Source organism: Uranotaenia lowii, chromosome 1, assembly GCF_029784155.1.
Source record: "Uranotaenia lowii strain MFRU-FL chromosome 1, ASM2978415v1, whole genome shotgun sequence".
NCBI classification, from domain to species: domain Eukaryota; kingdom Metazoa; phylum Arthropoda; class Insecta; order Diptera; family Culicidae; genus Uranotaenia; species Uranotaenia lowii.
In genome coordinates, this window is record NC_073691.1 from 116,458,325 (window position 1) to 116,473,685 (window position 15,361).

At 39.6% G+C, this 15,361-nt stretch overlaps 2 protein-coding genes and 1 long non-coding RNA gene across 3 annotated transcripts; 1 reads left to right on the forward strand and 2 right to left on the reverse strand.

Annotated features, from left to right (window-relative positions):
* The first annotated feature begins 625 nt into the window (after positions 1–625).
* Positions 626–1,274, forward strand: LOC129739283 (uncharacterized). Its single transcript, XR_008735798.1, has 3 exons — positions 626–767; positions 825–1,001; positions 1,060–1,274. It is a non-coding gene; the product is annotated as an uncharacterized LOC129739283 (long non-coding RNA).
* Positions 1,275–8,923: 7,649 nt separating this feature from the next.
* LOC129737852 (uncharacterized) lies at positions 8,924–10,540 on the reverse strand. The gene has a single exon (XM_055729014.1). The coding sequence runs from the start codon at positions 10,538–10,540 to the stop codon at positions 8,924–8,926; it is 1,617 nt and encodes a 538-aa protein (XP_055584989.1).
* Positions 10,541–10,665: 125 nt separating this feature from the next.
* On the reverse strand, positions 10,666–12,207 carry LOC129737853 (uncharacterized). The gene has a single exon (XM_055729015.1). The coding sequence runs from the start codon at positions 12,205–12,207 to the stop codon at positions 10,666–10,668; it is 1,542 nt and encodes a 513-aa protein (XP_055584990.1).
* Between the last annotated feature and the right edge of the window lie 3,154 nt (positions 12,208–15,361).

Sequence of the window (15,361 nt, forward strand, 5' to 3'; positions counted from 1 at the left end):
AAACCCGCTTGGGCATCATTTAATTGTACCTGTTGGAAGAGTTTCTCGACGAATAAATGTAAATGAAGATCATCGAATGGCCAGATTCCATTGAAATAAAAAAAATAAATTCCGCTTTGTTCAAATGTGTTTTTCAGAAAAGGTATGGAAATAATTATAAAAATTTATGAAATCATTGAAAAATAACGTGTTTTAAGGAAAAATGAAAAGCAGAAAAATTAACAAACAAAAGAGTACTGATGCATTTTAATTAAATAAAAACCTTTTGAATTGTTTCACTAATTAAAAGTAATTTTGAAATTTTTGTTTGTCAATTTTTAATCAACAACAAAAAATGGCTATCTTGTAGAAGTTATATTCATAACGTCCTTCACGCAGAAAAAGAAAGGGGAGTCGATTCTACAAAACGTTTTGTTGTTTAATTTTGGTGTATGAATGCACATTAAGTGAATATTTTTTATATAAATTTCGATTCGAAACGATATTCAATACTTTGTTAATATTACCCAAACTGACAAACCCAGCCAACGTGTATTGGAGAGGGCCAGTATTATTTTAGTAAAAAAATTATTGTAGTTTTCAAATTTCAAGTTGGGTTTATTATTAAATAAAATCAAGGTTATTCAAATAACCGTGTTTTTTAACAGACGTCAAAAAGGAAACAAAAATAAACAAAGAAGAAAAATAAGCTAGCTGAAACGGGATCAAACAATACAAATTGTGAGAATTTGTGCTTCGAAACATCGAATCTTCTGTCCCTGGAAAACGTAAGTCGCAGCATATTGGTTACCGCAGCATCTGAAAGTTTCATTATTTCTTTGCAGAATAAAGAACGAAAATTTTGGTCACCGGAACTACTTCTGCCAGATTGGTGCTTAGCCGATGGAGCCGGTGTTCTTAACCTCCGTTGAAAGACCTTTGAAAAGTTCACGGTTGGGCGGGAGATCCACCCCAAACGCAAAGTTAGTCATGATATTCTTCAATCTGACCCCATTATCAAGGTAATAAGTAATAAAAATCATCTTCCAGCTTGGCTTACACATTTCTATTTTGTTGCAGCACTCCCAACGAACTCTGGAACCATCGCTGCGGGACCCGTAGCAGACGGATAACGAATATTTTCCGGGCAAAATTTCTTCTGGAAGCAGCAACATGATTCTCGAATTAAGTAAATGCATAATGTGATTTGTGTCATTTAAATTGTGAATAAATATTATTAAATAGTTATAAATAAATAATTTCATAATAACGATATTGAAAACGCAGTACTTTTTCTACTTTAAATTGAAAATAAAAATGGATTTTATCAAAACAATTTTTTTTGTAATATTGAACCCAAGGGAATTTTATTATTTTGAATGGCACACGCTCTTTAATTTTCACCCAAAAAATGATCTAATTCGACAATAAAATAGGTTTATTTTTAAAAAGGGCGAATATTATTTTGACGAAAACGATAAGATTAAATGAAATCGATATATTTTATAAAAAAGATTCAAAATATATTTGTGCTTTTTCCCAACCAAAATTTTTATTATTTTCGACCCAAATTTGATTATTTATACAATATATTTTTCTGCGTGTTTCAATAAGTTTTTCAAAAGAAACGAATCGCTAAAGCTCGTTACTCCTTGATCGATAAATACTTTTTGGGAGAACTTTAAATTCATAAAATTTAATTTAAATTCATTGTATTCAAAGATAAGAACTTTGGGATTATTTGATTAAATCAATCGTTTTCAAAGCTGAATATGTTTTGAAGAAGAACCAAATGTTTTTTTGAGAAATTTGAATTTAAATTTGAGCATTGGTTCGACAAGTATCGATCAAAAAATTGGTTGAATGATCTGTCATTTTCCGATCGAAACCAATTTCTACCCGCAGTTGAACAAACCTCTTACTAATTTTGAAGATTTGACCGATTTGACATTTCACTGCGGAATATTTTTTCACTGTGGTGAGTTCACGTTCACGTTCGAGTTCGAGTTCACAAGAACTGTAAACCGGGCTTTAGTATGGAATGGTCATAACTGAATTAGTTTTTGACATGTGTTGTGTGATGGAGTTCATCGAAGGGAAAGCTTGGCCCACGGTTCGTCAGTGCTCATCAGCAGTTTGTTCGAGTGGCGAGTGGGTTTCTATCGGTTCCGTCATGACGACGTCAACCTGACCAAGTTCCCGGACGTTTGCCGGGCATGCCTGAAGTCGTAAGCGAAGGTGTTCATGATTCCGATGGAGGCATCGCTGACGACGCCCTCACCGTGGGTCAGTTTCTGGATGAGGTACCGGAGGTGAGTTGATGGAATAAAAAATTTATTTTTGAAAATAGTTTGATTGTTTTCCTCTTATTTCAATAGAAAAATATTCAGCTCTCGAAATCCATTTGTACCGGTTGGGTGGAGGAGCTGGAACGGATTTCCACCTTCAGGTGCGAGCTGCTGTTGAGTCAGAAGTTTACGGAAGCCTTGGTAGATCGTTGGAGTTTTGCAGTGCTTGGATGGCAAGCTTCTTCACAGGAAAGGTCGTTTCCCGACCGGTTACTGTAGGATGCTAGGTTCAAAGATTCCGGCATCCTCATTGCGAATGAGCCATTTTGCAGGTTCGTGCCTCCACCATCAGGCTACCTGCCAAAAATTTACTTCGCCAACCACCTACATTTTTACTACAGAAAAATAAAAATACCTCTACTGGACTTGCTCCGAGATACATTCGCATTCGCATTCGCAGGAGCAGTCGCCTAAAACTTCGGTTGGCGCTACGCAACAACTCTCCGTTTTATGAAATTACAGTCGGTCGGACTTGCAACATCTTCTCTTTCGAGATTGTGGAACATTTCCTGACTTATAATTCCAATAGAAGCTAGGTCCCCCATTTCGTTGCCTCAGATTATAAAATCTCTTAAAATGGAAAACTAGCCCCCACAGAATGTTGATGGTGCCCTGGCCGAACCCTGCGGACTGTGTGGGGAAGGGGGAAGGAATGTTAGTCAACGTTTACTTTACAGATAGATGCAGAGATCTCTACGACCCATCCATAAACGTGAGGAGGTTTTGGAACATTGTTAGTAAAGTTGGGAAGGGTTGACCCTAGGAGATGCTAGGCCAGCATTGCGGGTGATGATTTCGTCCTACACCTCCTATGCTCCTAAAGTTTCCTACTGAAACTCCTAGCACTAACTATGAGGCTTGTGGTCAGGAATTCTGACTAACATGAACAACATAATAAGGATTATAAACCTATGTTTGCAAAAATAAAACTTCAACAACGCCAAATTTAAGGGAACATTAATCAAAATCGAACACAATGTCATTCAACCACAAACAAAAAAAAAAAAATATTTCGAAATCCTAGCATTTATTCCTGAGGTACTAACAAATTTTCAAAACGATCTGATCTGATAGTGCAATGAACTGTTTTATATATTTATAATACGTTATGCTTAAACGTTTTTCTTTATCCTTATCAAATTGTGTTGTTTGAATCATTTTATTTGCAGCAAGAATTGGCCTAGATTCTTTTTTGAAAATTTGTTGTACAATTTCTATCTTGCCTCTGAACTATTACTATTAGAACTACCTTTGGTAATAATGAGTGGCAAATAGTGTATATGATATTATTCCTGCAGACAATAACACCCCCCCTCTGACGGAAATACTCGCACGCAGACTCATCCATTCATATATACATTTATTTGTTATACCCAAGCATGGGGATAGTGGTCACTGTCACGTCAGAACAATAACCATACGCTAAACATATACCGTATTTGTTTATGCCGAGTGTTGCACTAGTGTTGCACTGGTGCACCACTAGGTGCTGTCAAACTGTTTGTTTATTCGGACGGTGTTGCACTGGTTTTGACCTGTCGGAGTTCTGCTTACGGACGGTGGCCCACCGATAATTTGTGTTTGTTTTTATCGGGTACGGTGGAACACTCCACGAGTGGAGAAAACAAATACAGTAATAGGCATGCACGCCCGAGCCAATAATGCATAGTATACACATAAATAATGCTAGTGAATCCCAATCAGCCCAAGGGAGATACAAATACATGTACAACGTTCAACTCCTCACACCAGAAACCAACGTTGAACTCCTCACACCATCAACTGAAACACAGGCGCCCACAACCTCCCCCCCTCCCACACACACACACACACACACACACACACACACACACACACACACACACACACACACACACACACACACACACACACACACACACACACACACACACACACACACACACACACACACACACACACACACACACACACACACACACACACACACACACACACACACACACACACACACACACACACACACACACACACACAAACACGCGCGCGCACGATTAAACTGGAAAATTAAACATGTTAATTTAAGTCGAAATAATCAGAAAGTTCGTATAATGAACTAAGCCTAAGTGAAATATGTTTTTTGGCAGTTTGATGTTTGAAACGATGCACAGCATAAAAATGCGTTTTGCTTAGTAACACAAAAAAAACCATTAACAATCTTTCCAGACAACTTTTTAACTAACGTCCTGACCGTGTATATTTTCCATTCTAAAAATTTCGAACATATCATCGACCGTCTGACACACACACCTTCACGTTTTACAATCAATGCTCGCACCTGACGACGAGATTTACCGGTTGAACTTTCGCGTCTCGAATGACATTTTCTGTTCTCTCGCTTTCTCCAGTTGTTTAATGGCAACACTTCAGCGCTCAATTCAATTGCTCTCTCTTGGTGCCCTGGCCCCATGCTGCTAACTAAAGAGTGAAACATATGGAGTGATATTTGTTTTTTTAAGCACCTATCAGTTGTGCCTATCAAACTTCTCAGCTCACCGAAGACCGAAAAAAAACACAGTTTTGAATCATTGCGGCTCCATTAATATTTCATCAATATAACTTGAAACATGAAAACTTTCTTGGTATAAATTTGAACATTTTTTACTAAAAAATAGAGGAAAAGGGTTGGTTGAGAAACAGGTGCAGTTACCTTGGAATACTGCCACGACCTATCCCAACAATGACCTGGCTGACCGTTTGGCTCCGACGTCCCCTCGTTCTACAGCATGCAATATGGTAAAACAATGGCCTTGTGCTGATGCGTTGGTCGTCAACGTTAAGTGTTGATGGTTTTTTCACTTTTACGGAAATAATAAAGCCGATTCTTCGAGGGCACACATGAACTATAATTTCACTTAGAAATACTGGGTTTACCTTAAAAACAATTTTTAGACTTAAATTTAAATTGGTAACTCGATATAAAAAAAACTCTCGGGTCAACTCAGACCAAACCGATCGAGATGTGTTTCGGGCGGCTACTGTCCTCAAGACTCGTGTTGGTCGGGAAACAATGGGTCGTCGGGAGGCTGGTCAGCACCAGCTATGATTTTCCTCCTCACTATCAGTCCACCTCATCATCTCTTTTCATAGTACTCTACTAACTAATTCCAGGGTTGTGAAAAGGCACGTTATCAAACATCCTCACCCACCCTGAAAAATGCATCTTTTTTCTGAATCAATTACCCGTCAATATTCTGACAAACTTATTTCTGATTCAATCAACTCTAAAATTTATAGTTCGAACTTTTCCGACAAACTTTCTGACAATTATCTCTGATTCGATCAACTCTAAACTTGATAGTTCGGACTTTTCCGACAAACCTTCTAACAATTATCAGACACATTCTTACTTTAGATTTCTGAGCATAATACAGACTATTTTTATTGACATTTTTTACAATTCCGATGACAAAATTTCCTCTGTCTCATTCGATTCAGATATTGGTAGCAAGCATATTTTCTCCACTGGACGTTTCAAAAATCCCTTTTCCGTTTTAAGAGTAACAACTCTCACAATGTCATCTTCTCCCGGATGAACCTCGTGAATTCTTCCCATTTTCCACTTGAGTGGAGGAAGATGATCTTCGTGGATTACCACCAATCGACCAACATCTATCGAGACAGCAGGGCGCCATCGCTTTGTTCTTCCTTGTAGCTGATTTAAGTATTCCGTTTTCCATCGCTTCCAGAAGTTCTGAAGATTTTTCTGTACTGATTGGACGGTATTAATGCGATTAAAGGGAACCTTCAACAGCTCTTCTTCAGGAATCGACTGCAGCGATGAACCAATTAAATAATGTGCAGGTGTTAATGGTTCAAGGTCATCAGGGTCATCGGACATCTTGGTTAATGGTCTGGAGTTCAGGCAGGCTTCTACCTGAACCAAAAGTGTTGTCATGTCTTCGGTCGAGAGCGCAGTTTCTTTCATGACCTTGAAAAGGTGTTGTTTTGCAGACCGAACAGCTGACTCCCATAAGCCACCAAAGTGCGGACCACTGGGGGGATTAAAATGCCATTTAATTCCATCATTGGCACATTCCTTCGAAACCTTCTCTTGGAAATCTTTATTTTGCAAAAGATGCCTGAGGTCCTGAAGGTAGTTTTTGGCTCCCACAAAGTTTGTCCCATTATCTGAGAATATTTCTTGGCATTTTCCTCTTCGCCCAAAAAATCTTCTCAGAGCTTGAAGGAATCTTTCGGTCGATAAGTCTGACACAAGCTCTAAATGCACTGCCTTCACCGCCATGCATACAAACACAGCGACATAAGCTTTTACTGCTAGGCCCTGGTCTGATAAGAACAGGACCAAAATAGTCAATTCCGGTTTTACAAAATGCTCTAGACGGTGTTACCCGAGCAGGGGGCAGATCTCCCATTTGCTGTTGAACTAACCGTGGTTTTAATCTGAAACATCTCACACACTGATGGACCACCAGCCTAATTAAGTTTCGCCCACCCAGGGGCCAGTATTTCAACCTTATAACGGCTAACATTAGTTGAGGGCCTGCATGCATCAGCTTTTCATGATAGTGTTCTAATAATTTCCGAGTGAAAATGTGTTTTGCCGGTAAAATAATCTGGTGTTTCGTATCTGATAATTCCTGTGAACGATTTAATCTGCCACCGATTCTCATGATTCCATCTTCAGGTGAAATGTAAGGGCCCTCCCAACGGTTCAGGCGTAAATATTGGTTTTAAGTATACCAGTTTAAGCACAATTTGAAATTTTAGAATCGGCTAAAACACCCACTCCCCACCGGTGTAGGAGCAAATTTAAAACGGAAACACTTTCATTGCAGACACTCAATAATTGAGAAGAAAAAACCCATTTTATTAGAAAAATTGCATAAGTTTTGAGTTTCACGATTAATTGTCTTAAAATTAATTCTACGAATATTCTTTTTGACAGAACAATGATTTCAACTATTCTACCAGGATTACATTAATTTAAAAGCAAACATGACTACACAACGAGGAAAAAAGCTCAATTGAAACAATTCTTCAATTAATTCAATCAAATTGCTTTGAATCAATGGAATAAGGTTTTGTTAAAATGAAATGAAAAAGCAATTTTTTTTTCAAGTTATTGCTGACATTGATAAAGGAAATGAGAAATGTTTATCCCAAAGTCAAAGGAAATTTTCCTTTGATTTGTCGACATTTTTGTTTGACAAAAACTTGTTTCACTATTTGTAAATTTATGTATGGATACAGAAAAATATGCTGATATTGACGAAAACTCCGAGCAATCCATACGAACTAAAAATCTCTCAATATCTCAAATAAAACAAAAATTATAGAACAAACAATAGACATTTATTTTACCTCATCGAAAAAGTATTAAAATTTTCTTTTCGTTTATTTTTTTCAAATTTTAAAACGCTGACTGGATTCACTTATTCGTCGAGCCCAAATGAAAACCTTTTTATTTAATTATATTAAATCGAGAATAATGTGACATCTATTATTTATACTTGATATGGTTTTTATAAACATCTTTCCTCAATTTATGTTACGTATAGGGTGGTTGAAGCGAAAAAAAAAACATTCAAATAATATCTCAAAAAGAAACTATTACACCCAATGATACCCACACATGTGTGAAAGAAATCATTGTTGGCTAAAATTTTCTCACCGTGAACTAAATCGGTCTGTCGTATATTTTGAAATCCTGTTCCAAATTTGCATGAATTTGGAACAAAGGCGTATAACTGTTGGGAATTTCGAAATCGATAACTGTGCTAAAACAGCAATATACGACACCGGTGCCAGCCGAAATGTTTTAGCGTGGTCGAAAACCGTGTTTTGCATCTACCGTTGGGACCGCCCTAAGGGTTGAACCAACGTAGAGAGGATTTACACGCAACAGCCTGATCAGATGACAAGGCTTTCCATTCATTGGGAAACGTTTCTCGTTGCACTCGGGAAATTAAAACATATTCTGCCCGCTTTAATTCAGCTGTGGACAGAAATTCTAACATTTTTCGCGCCTCTTTAGGAAGTTTGAACAATTCCATAATTCTTAAATAATAGGCAGTTCTTCGTATTAGGTCTGTGTATGTGGCGTGTTTGCTGATGTACCAGATGTTGAATTCTGCAAAAGGTGCAGCTACATTAGCGACGATTTTTCGACATCTTTCTTCTTCAACATCGCTCGACAAAGGTACGACCAGTTTCGGCCAAAATTCTGGATCCATAATCAACCAACCGGGTCCGTGCCACCAAAGCGAACTTCCTAATAAGGATTCTGGATATATTCCTCGCGAAATAATATCCGCTGGGTTATGAACTCCCGCAACATGACTCCAAGTGTGGCCTTCTGTTAGAATTTGTATTTTTGAAACACGATTTGCAACGTAAGTGGTCCATGTGGTGGGTGTCGATTCCAGCCAACGCAAAACACACGAGGAGTCTGTCCAAAAATATGCCTTACACGATATTTGTAAAGATTCCGCTAGCTTTTGGTAAAGTTGAGCAGCCATCAATGCGCCACACAGCTCCAAACGTGGAATCGACTGACACTTAAGTGGGGCTACCTTGGATTTAGAACTGACTAATCATATCCAAACACTGCCTTCTGCATTTTTGCTTTTCAAGTAAGCACACGTGCCAAAAGCCTTTAGTGACGCATCCGAAAAGCAGTGAATTTCCACCAAAACAGCCTTAGGAATGATAAGGCAGCGACCAATAGCAATTTCTTGCAGCAAGGGAAGTTGTTTGTAGAATTTCCACCATTCCTCACCCACCATTTTGGGTAAAGGTGAATCCCAATCCAGTTTTTTACCATTACTGTCTTCATAAGTCCAGAGTAATTGTAGGAAAATCTTTGCTGTTGTAATAGCAGCTCCAACCAAGCCCAATGGATCAAACAAAGACGCAATTACTGATAAGATCTTCCGTTTTGTTAATTGCTCCGTCACTGCCAACTGTGGAATTTGAAATTTAAGTTTTAAAATGTCCGATTTTGGCCTCCAAACTAAACCGAGGGTTGTAACCGACGGATCTGGATCTAACAAGATTTCTTCCGACTCCTTTATCGCCAAATTTTGCTTTGAAATGCCCTTCAACACCTCAGGGCAGTTCGAGGCCCATTTTCGAAGTAAAAATCCACCTGACTTCATGATTGCATCGAGTTCGTGGCGCAACATAATTGCTTCTTCCTTAGAGTCTGCTCCCGTAATGACGTCATCCATATAAACATCAGTCTGAAGTACCTGAGCTGCCCTTGAATAGTGTTCCTTCTCATCCATAGCTAGTTGTATCAGTGCTCTTGTTGCTAAAAATGGAGCAGGCTTTGTACCATATGTAACCGTATTCATTTCGTAAACGTCTACTTCTTTTTCTGGAGAACTTCTCCACAGAACGCACTGCAGAGGCCTGTCTTCCTGCCTAACGTAAACTTGGCGGAACATTTTCTCGACATCTGAAACTATCAAAATTTGCCTTGTCCTGCTTCGCAAAATGATAGATCGAAGATCTTGCTGAATTGTCGGACCCAACAGCAAGGCATCGTTTAATGAAACCCCCGAAGAAGTTTTGCAACTTGCGTCGAAAACAACACGAACTTTAGTCGTTGTACTGGCCTCTTTTAGAACTGGGTGATGTGGGAGAAAACATCGCTTCTTGGAATCCCTTTCTTCAACCTTTCGCATATGACCCAGCTTAATGTACTCATTCATAAATTTATGATATTCATCGTGTAAAACGGGATTCCGAGCTAACCTGCGCTCTGTACCTTTGAGACGATCGATTGCGATTCTTTTCGATTCACCCAAACGCTGAATAACCGACTCGTTCTTTGGTAAACTGACAACATACCGACCATCTTCCGAACGTTGAACGTCTTGTTTGAAAATTTCTTCACAGCGCGCTTCTTCAGGCGAAAAACTGGGGCCAACATCGATTTCCTCGCTCAACCAAAACCGAGAAACCATTTCCTCTATAGTTTCCGAAACTGACACATTACAGGTGATTTGGTCACTTGTTTTTGATAAAGATTGACCACCGCAAATCACCCATCCAAAAACAGACTCAATCAGTGTTGGGAGGTTGTTGCCCAGAGAAATTTCCCGACCTGATTTGAAGAACGAGAAAAACGATTCAATTCCCAAGACAAGATCTACTGATCTGCATTTGAAAAATGCTGGGTCCGCCAAAGTTACTTCCTGGGGCATCCTCCAGCCCGAAATATCTACGGATTGCGTTGGTAAGTTTGCTGTAACCTTAGGCAAAACTAAGAAATCCGTCATTAAAGTAAAATCCGAAATTCTCGAACGAATCTTTGCTTGAATTTGTTGCTTCACCTGTGAATTTGATTGACCAATTCCTTGGACTGTAACCGACACCTTTTCCGACTTGCATTGATGAGTTGACTCACTCTTTCTGTAGCAAAATTGCATTCCGACCCGGAATCGAGAAGTGCTCTCGCTGGAACCTTAACGCCATGCTCATCCTCCAACCAAACAACCGCCGTGGCTAGCAAAACCGTAGATGGACGCTTCACACCTGACGCCGACGCTGACGTGACATTCTCTAACTCGTCTGACTCGACATTCGCAGCATTTACCGTATTACCATTGTTCCGATGATTTAAATTACTTGTGCTAGCAGTATTTCCGTTACCATATCGAAAGCAAACCAAAGTGTGATGGCGTCCCTTGCAATTCCGACAAGAAAATTTCGATTTGCAGTCTCTTGACTGATGCCCAGCTCGGAGACAATTTCGACACAACGCCTGTTTCAATAAGACCGAATCCCTTTCAGTTGCATTGAGTTTTTTAAAATCAGCACACTCGTGCAAGAAGTGACCTCCAGAACACATGGGGCAATTAGAACCTGACGTCTGAAAAGACCCGTAGCTTGTTTTCACAAAAGGTAGCCGTGGTTTCGAAAGATGTTGATTAACCAATTTAGATTCAGCAGATTTGACCGGTAAAGATTCCAGAACTGTGACCTTTTTCTGAAGAAAATCCATAAGCTGATTAATTGTTTCTTGTTCTTCAGAAGCTGAGTGCTCTTCCCAACTGCGACGCGTAACTGGATCTAAACGACTGGTTAATAAGTGTACCAACAACAAATCTTTGTAATCAGCAGCTTGAACTACCTGATCCAGTATTTGAACAGCCTTGTGGAACTCTTCCACCAAACAATGCAGTTCCGATGGGGATTCTCTCGAAAGTTGAGGGAGCTTAAATAAAGCTTGAATTTGTTTCTTCTTCAACAATTTGCTGTTATTATAACGTTTTACCAAAAGATCCCAGGCCACCTGATAATTTGCCCGCGTAATTTGAAGAGAATCAATCAAACTCTTCGGCTCACCTTGCAGACAACCCTTCAAATAATGAAACTTCTCTACATCCGGAAGATCAGTCTTCCAATGGATGAGAGAAGTGTACAGATCACGAAAACTCATCCATTCGTCGATGTTTCCACTAAATGTTTGTAGCTTTATTTGTGGAAGTCGCACGTGATCTAAGGTGTGTTGAGCAGACGTCTCATTCAAGCGATCTACACTATCCACAAAAGGCTCCTGAAGATCCTTGAGCTTATCCATTAAGACAGCCTTCGCTTCATAATAAAAATCACTAACATCTTGGCGTTCTTTGGAAAAATTAAAATCCTCAGCCACAAAATCTTCGTGAGTTTTTACTTCAATAATTGTATCGCTAAACCTCTCCCACAAATCATCAAGTCTTTCCAGCCTTACCTTGATTTGACTACAAGTGGTAGTTTCCCCAATAATGGAGATAAATTTTCGAATATCTTCAAAGTCTGTAATCGTTTCCGATAACTTCACACGCAAAGTCTTCAGACTGCTTGACTTGGACACCTTGGGAGGCATTTTGGACTTTTCCAACCACAAAACAATAAAAGGAACCTTAGCTGCAACTTGTTATAACCAAAGACCACAAGAAAAACTTGATTCCAGTTGACTTCCAACCAAAGAGTGAAAATAGATTTCCAGCCGGTAATCTTACCCAGGGCTTCGCAAATATTAAATTGTAATCTATGTCAGTTATTTTCTTATATTTATTCACAACCATAAACAATTTATAAACTTTGTTTCAATTAATTCCATGCAAAATGTGAAACCTTTCGTTCACAAAATTCGAACAAATTTGTTCAAACAACCACAATATTAGATATTTTGCATTAGTGCAACAACTTTAGCAGCGGCACAACCACCAGAGAAATCTTGGATTTGATTTAAATTGATTGAAGAACGTCGAAATTAGAGTTGATATGATTAAAGTTGATTGCTTAGAGTTGATTGATGGATGAGGAATTCTTAAAGATGAACGTGAGGCTCGGTGATCACAACCGAAACAAAGGAACACCCTTGAGATGGACTGATGAATAGCTAATTGACCCGTTTTGACCCGTTGTTGCTTACCCGGACCAACCTTGATGACCACTGCATTGAACCTTGTTGAATGCTCGCCACCTTGCCGACCGTTGTCCGCTCTCGACCCCGCTGCCGAACCAATCGACCACCGACCCAATGGAAACCGCCGTTTCCCGAAATCGTGCCACCCGATGAACCGATGCGCCGAACCGACCAAATGGACCAACTGGCTCTTCCGAATCTGCCTCGTTTTGCTGGGTCACCGTTAACCTGATCACCCTTGTGATCAACCGACCGTAGATGCTAATTGCCCAGGCAAACGAACACGATATTTTTTCGTGTTGAAGATGGCGATACCACGCCAAGCCAGGAATATTAATGGCGTTGCCCAATTGTTCCGACCGAACAATAGCACCAGACCAGATGGCGTGCAAAATGGTCGCGATACCTTCCGAGTTGAGCCCCAAATATTCCGAATCTGCTTCCAAGGTCCAGGTCATCCGGCTCGAAGGACCAAATGGTTGAGAAACAGGTGCAGTTACCTTGGAATACTGCCACGACCTATCCCAACAATGACCTGGCTGACCGTTTGGCTCCGACGTCCCCTCGTTCTACAGCATGCAATATGGTAAAACAATGGCCTTGTGCTGATGCGTTGGTCGTCAACGTTAAGTGTTGATGGTTTTTTCACTTTTATGGAAATAATAAAGCCGATTCTTCGAGGGCACACATGAACTATAATTTCACTTAGAAATACTGGGTTTACCTTAAAAACAATTTTTAGACTTAAATTTAAATTGGTAACTCGATATAAAAAAACTCTCGGGTCAACTCAGACCAAACCGATCGAGATGTGTTTCGGGCGGCAACTGTCCTCAAGACTCGTGTTGGTCGGGAAACAATGGGTCGTCGGGAGGCTGGTCAGCACCAGCTATGATTTTCCTCCTCACTATCAGTCCACCTCATCATCTCTTTTCATAGTACTCTACTAACTAATTCCAGGGTTGTGAAAAGGCACGTTATCAAACAAGGGTACTTATCTGCGAGTCTCCATTCCTTAAGTTTCGTTTACCAAGAGAGGCCAGTCTTGGTTTAAGCCATTCTTCTTCAACCCCCTTTTTCGGATATATTTCAATCACATGAGTGAATGAGATGGAGTACGCGAGATCAATTCGACACGAATGAAAAAGAGACGAAAACACTCGCGGAGACCGCTAAATGCACATGGTGGATGATTTTTCGAAACAAAAATTTGAAAATTCAGAGATTCACTTCCGGAATCCACTACTGATCAACTTTATTTTCAAAAATGGACCGCTGGGACCAATTTTACGCGAGAAATCACTAAAAAACACAACTAAAACAACAGATTTACGAGACTGGCAAAAATTTACGTGTGACTTCAACAAGGCTGCCAGTCAGTCCTCTGGACTTGCTCCGAGATACATTTACATAAATCGCCCTATTTATTCGGATGGTACTTTTGCGGTCAATCAATCCGGCTATTTAGTCGGATTGAGTTGGTTGGTATAGGAAGAAAAAACAATTTTTGAGGTCAATCAATCCGGCTATTAAGTACGATTGGGTAGAGTGGTAGGAAAAAAATCGATGTTGGCGGTCAATCAATTCAGCTATTTAGTCGGATTGCGTAGGGTGGTAGGGAGAAAAATCAATTTTAACGGTCAATCAATCCGGCTATTTAGTACGATTTGGTAGGGTGGTAGAAAAACAATCGATTTTTGTGGTCAATCAATTCTGCTATTTAGTCGGATTGAGTTGGGTGGTACAAAGAAAAATCAATTTTTGCTGTCAATCAATGCGGCTATTTAGTACGATTGGGTAGGGTGGTAGGAAAAACAATCGATTTTTGAGGCCAATCAATTCTGCTATTTAGTCGGATTGAGTCGGGTGGTTAATACTAAACAGCTCGTTTGATATCCCTATTAAATAGCTGAACGTCGAAAATCTCATCAACTTTATCGCCCCACTAATCAGACGATTAAGTCGGTTCCTACACAATCATGCTACTCATCACCCTATTTGATAGGCCTACGAAATCGGCTTACTAATCGGCTGATGCCCAGCAAAAACTCCCATAAGCGACGTTGCAACAATAGGCCGATTAGTATGAACGAAAATCGGCCGACGCACCCTTCGCGAGCCGACTAAGTATAGTGAATAGTAGGATGTATTTCCTATCGGGTTTAGCATGAGTTTTTGGGAAAAAAATAAACTACGCAAGCTTTTAAAATGATAGAAAAATTGTAGCCGTGTGACAGTTTTTCGTAGAACTAGTATCGACATGCGTTCTGATTCTACGCAAAAGTGTCACACGGAGCATTTTTGGCTCTAATTTGCTGTTTTTTTTTGTAGGAAATGTAATTTTTTTGGCAGAAAACATTGTAAAATGATTAACTTGATCTGTTCACTACGAAAAAACTGGGGGTGAATGTTTAGTTTGAGCGAAAAATTGGAAATATAGCTGATATTTCAATCGCGTTTTTCTCGTTTGCACGTTTTTTCACATGGGACAATCTTGCTTAGAACGGCAGTATAGTTCTATAAAAAGGAGAAAAATATTAAAACGGTTAAAACCCGTGTAATTACGCAGCTATTTCAGCAATTCCAGAAACGACAATATGCCCGCCTC

What these genes read in the sequence shown, in the direction of transcription:
- LOC129737852 (XM_055729014.1), bottom strand. Translation starts at nt 10,540, where the DNA reads ATGCCCCAGGAAGTAACTTTGGCGGACCCAGCATTTTTCAAATGCAGA.
- LOC129737853 (XM_055729015.1), bottom strand. Translation starts at nt 12,207, where the DNA reads ATGCCTCCCAAGGTGTCCAAGTCAAGCAGTCTGAAGACTTTGCGTGTG.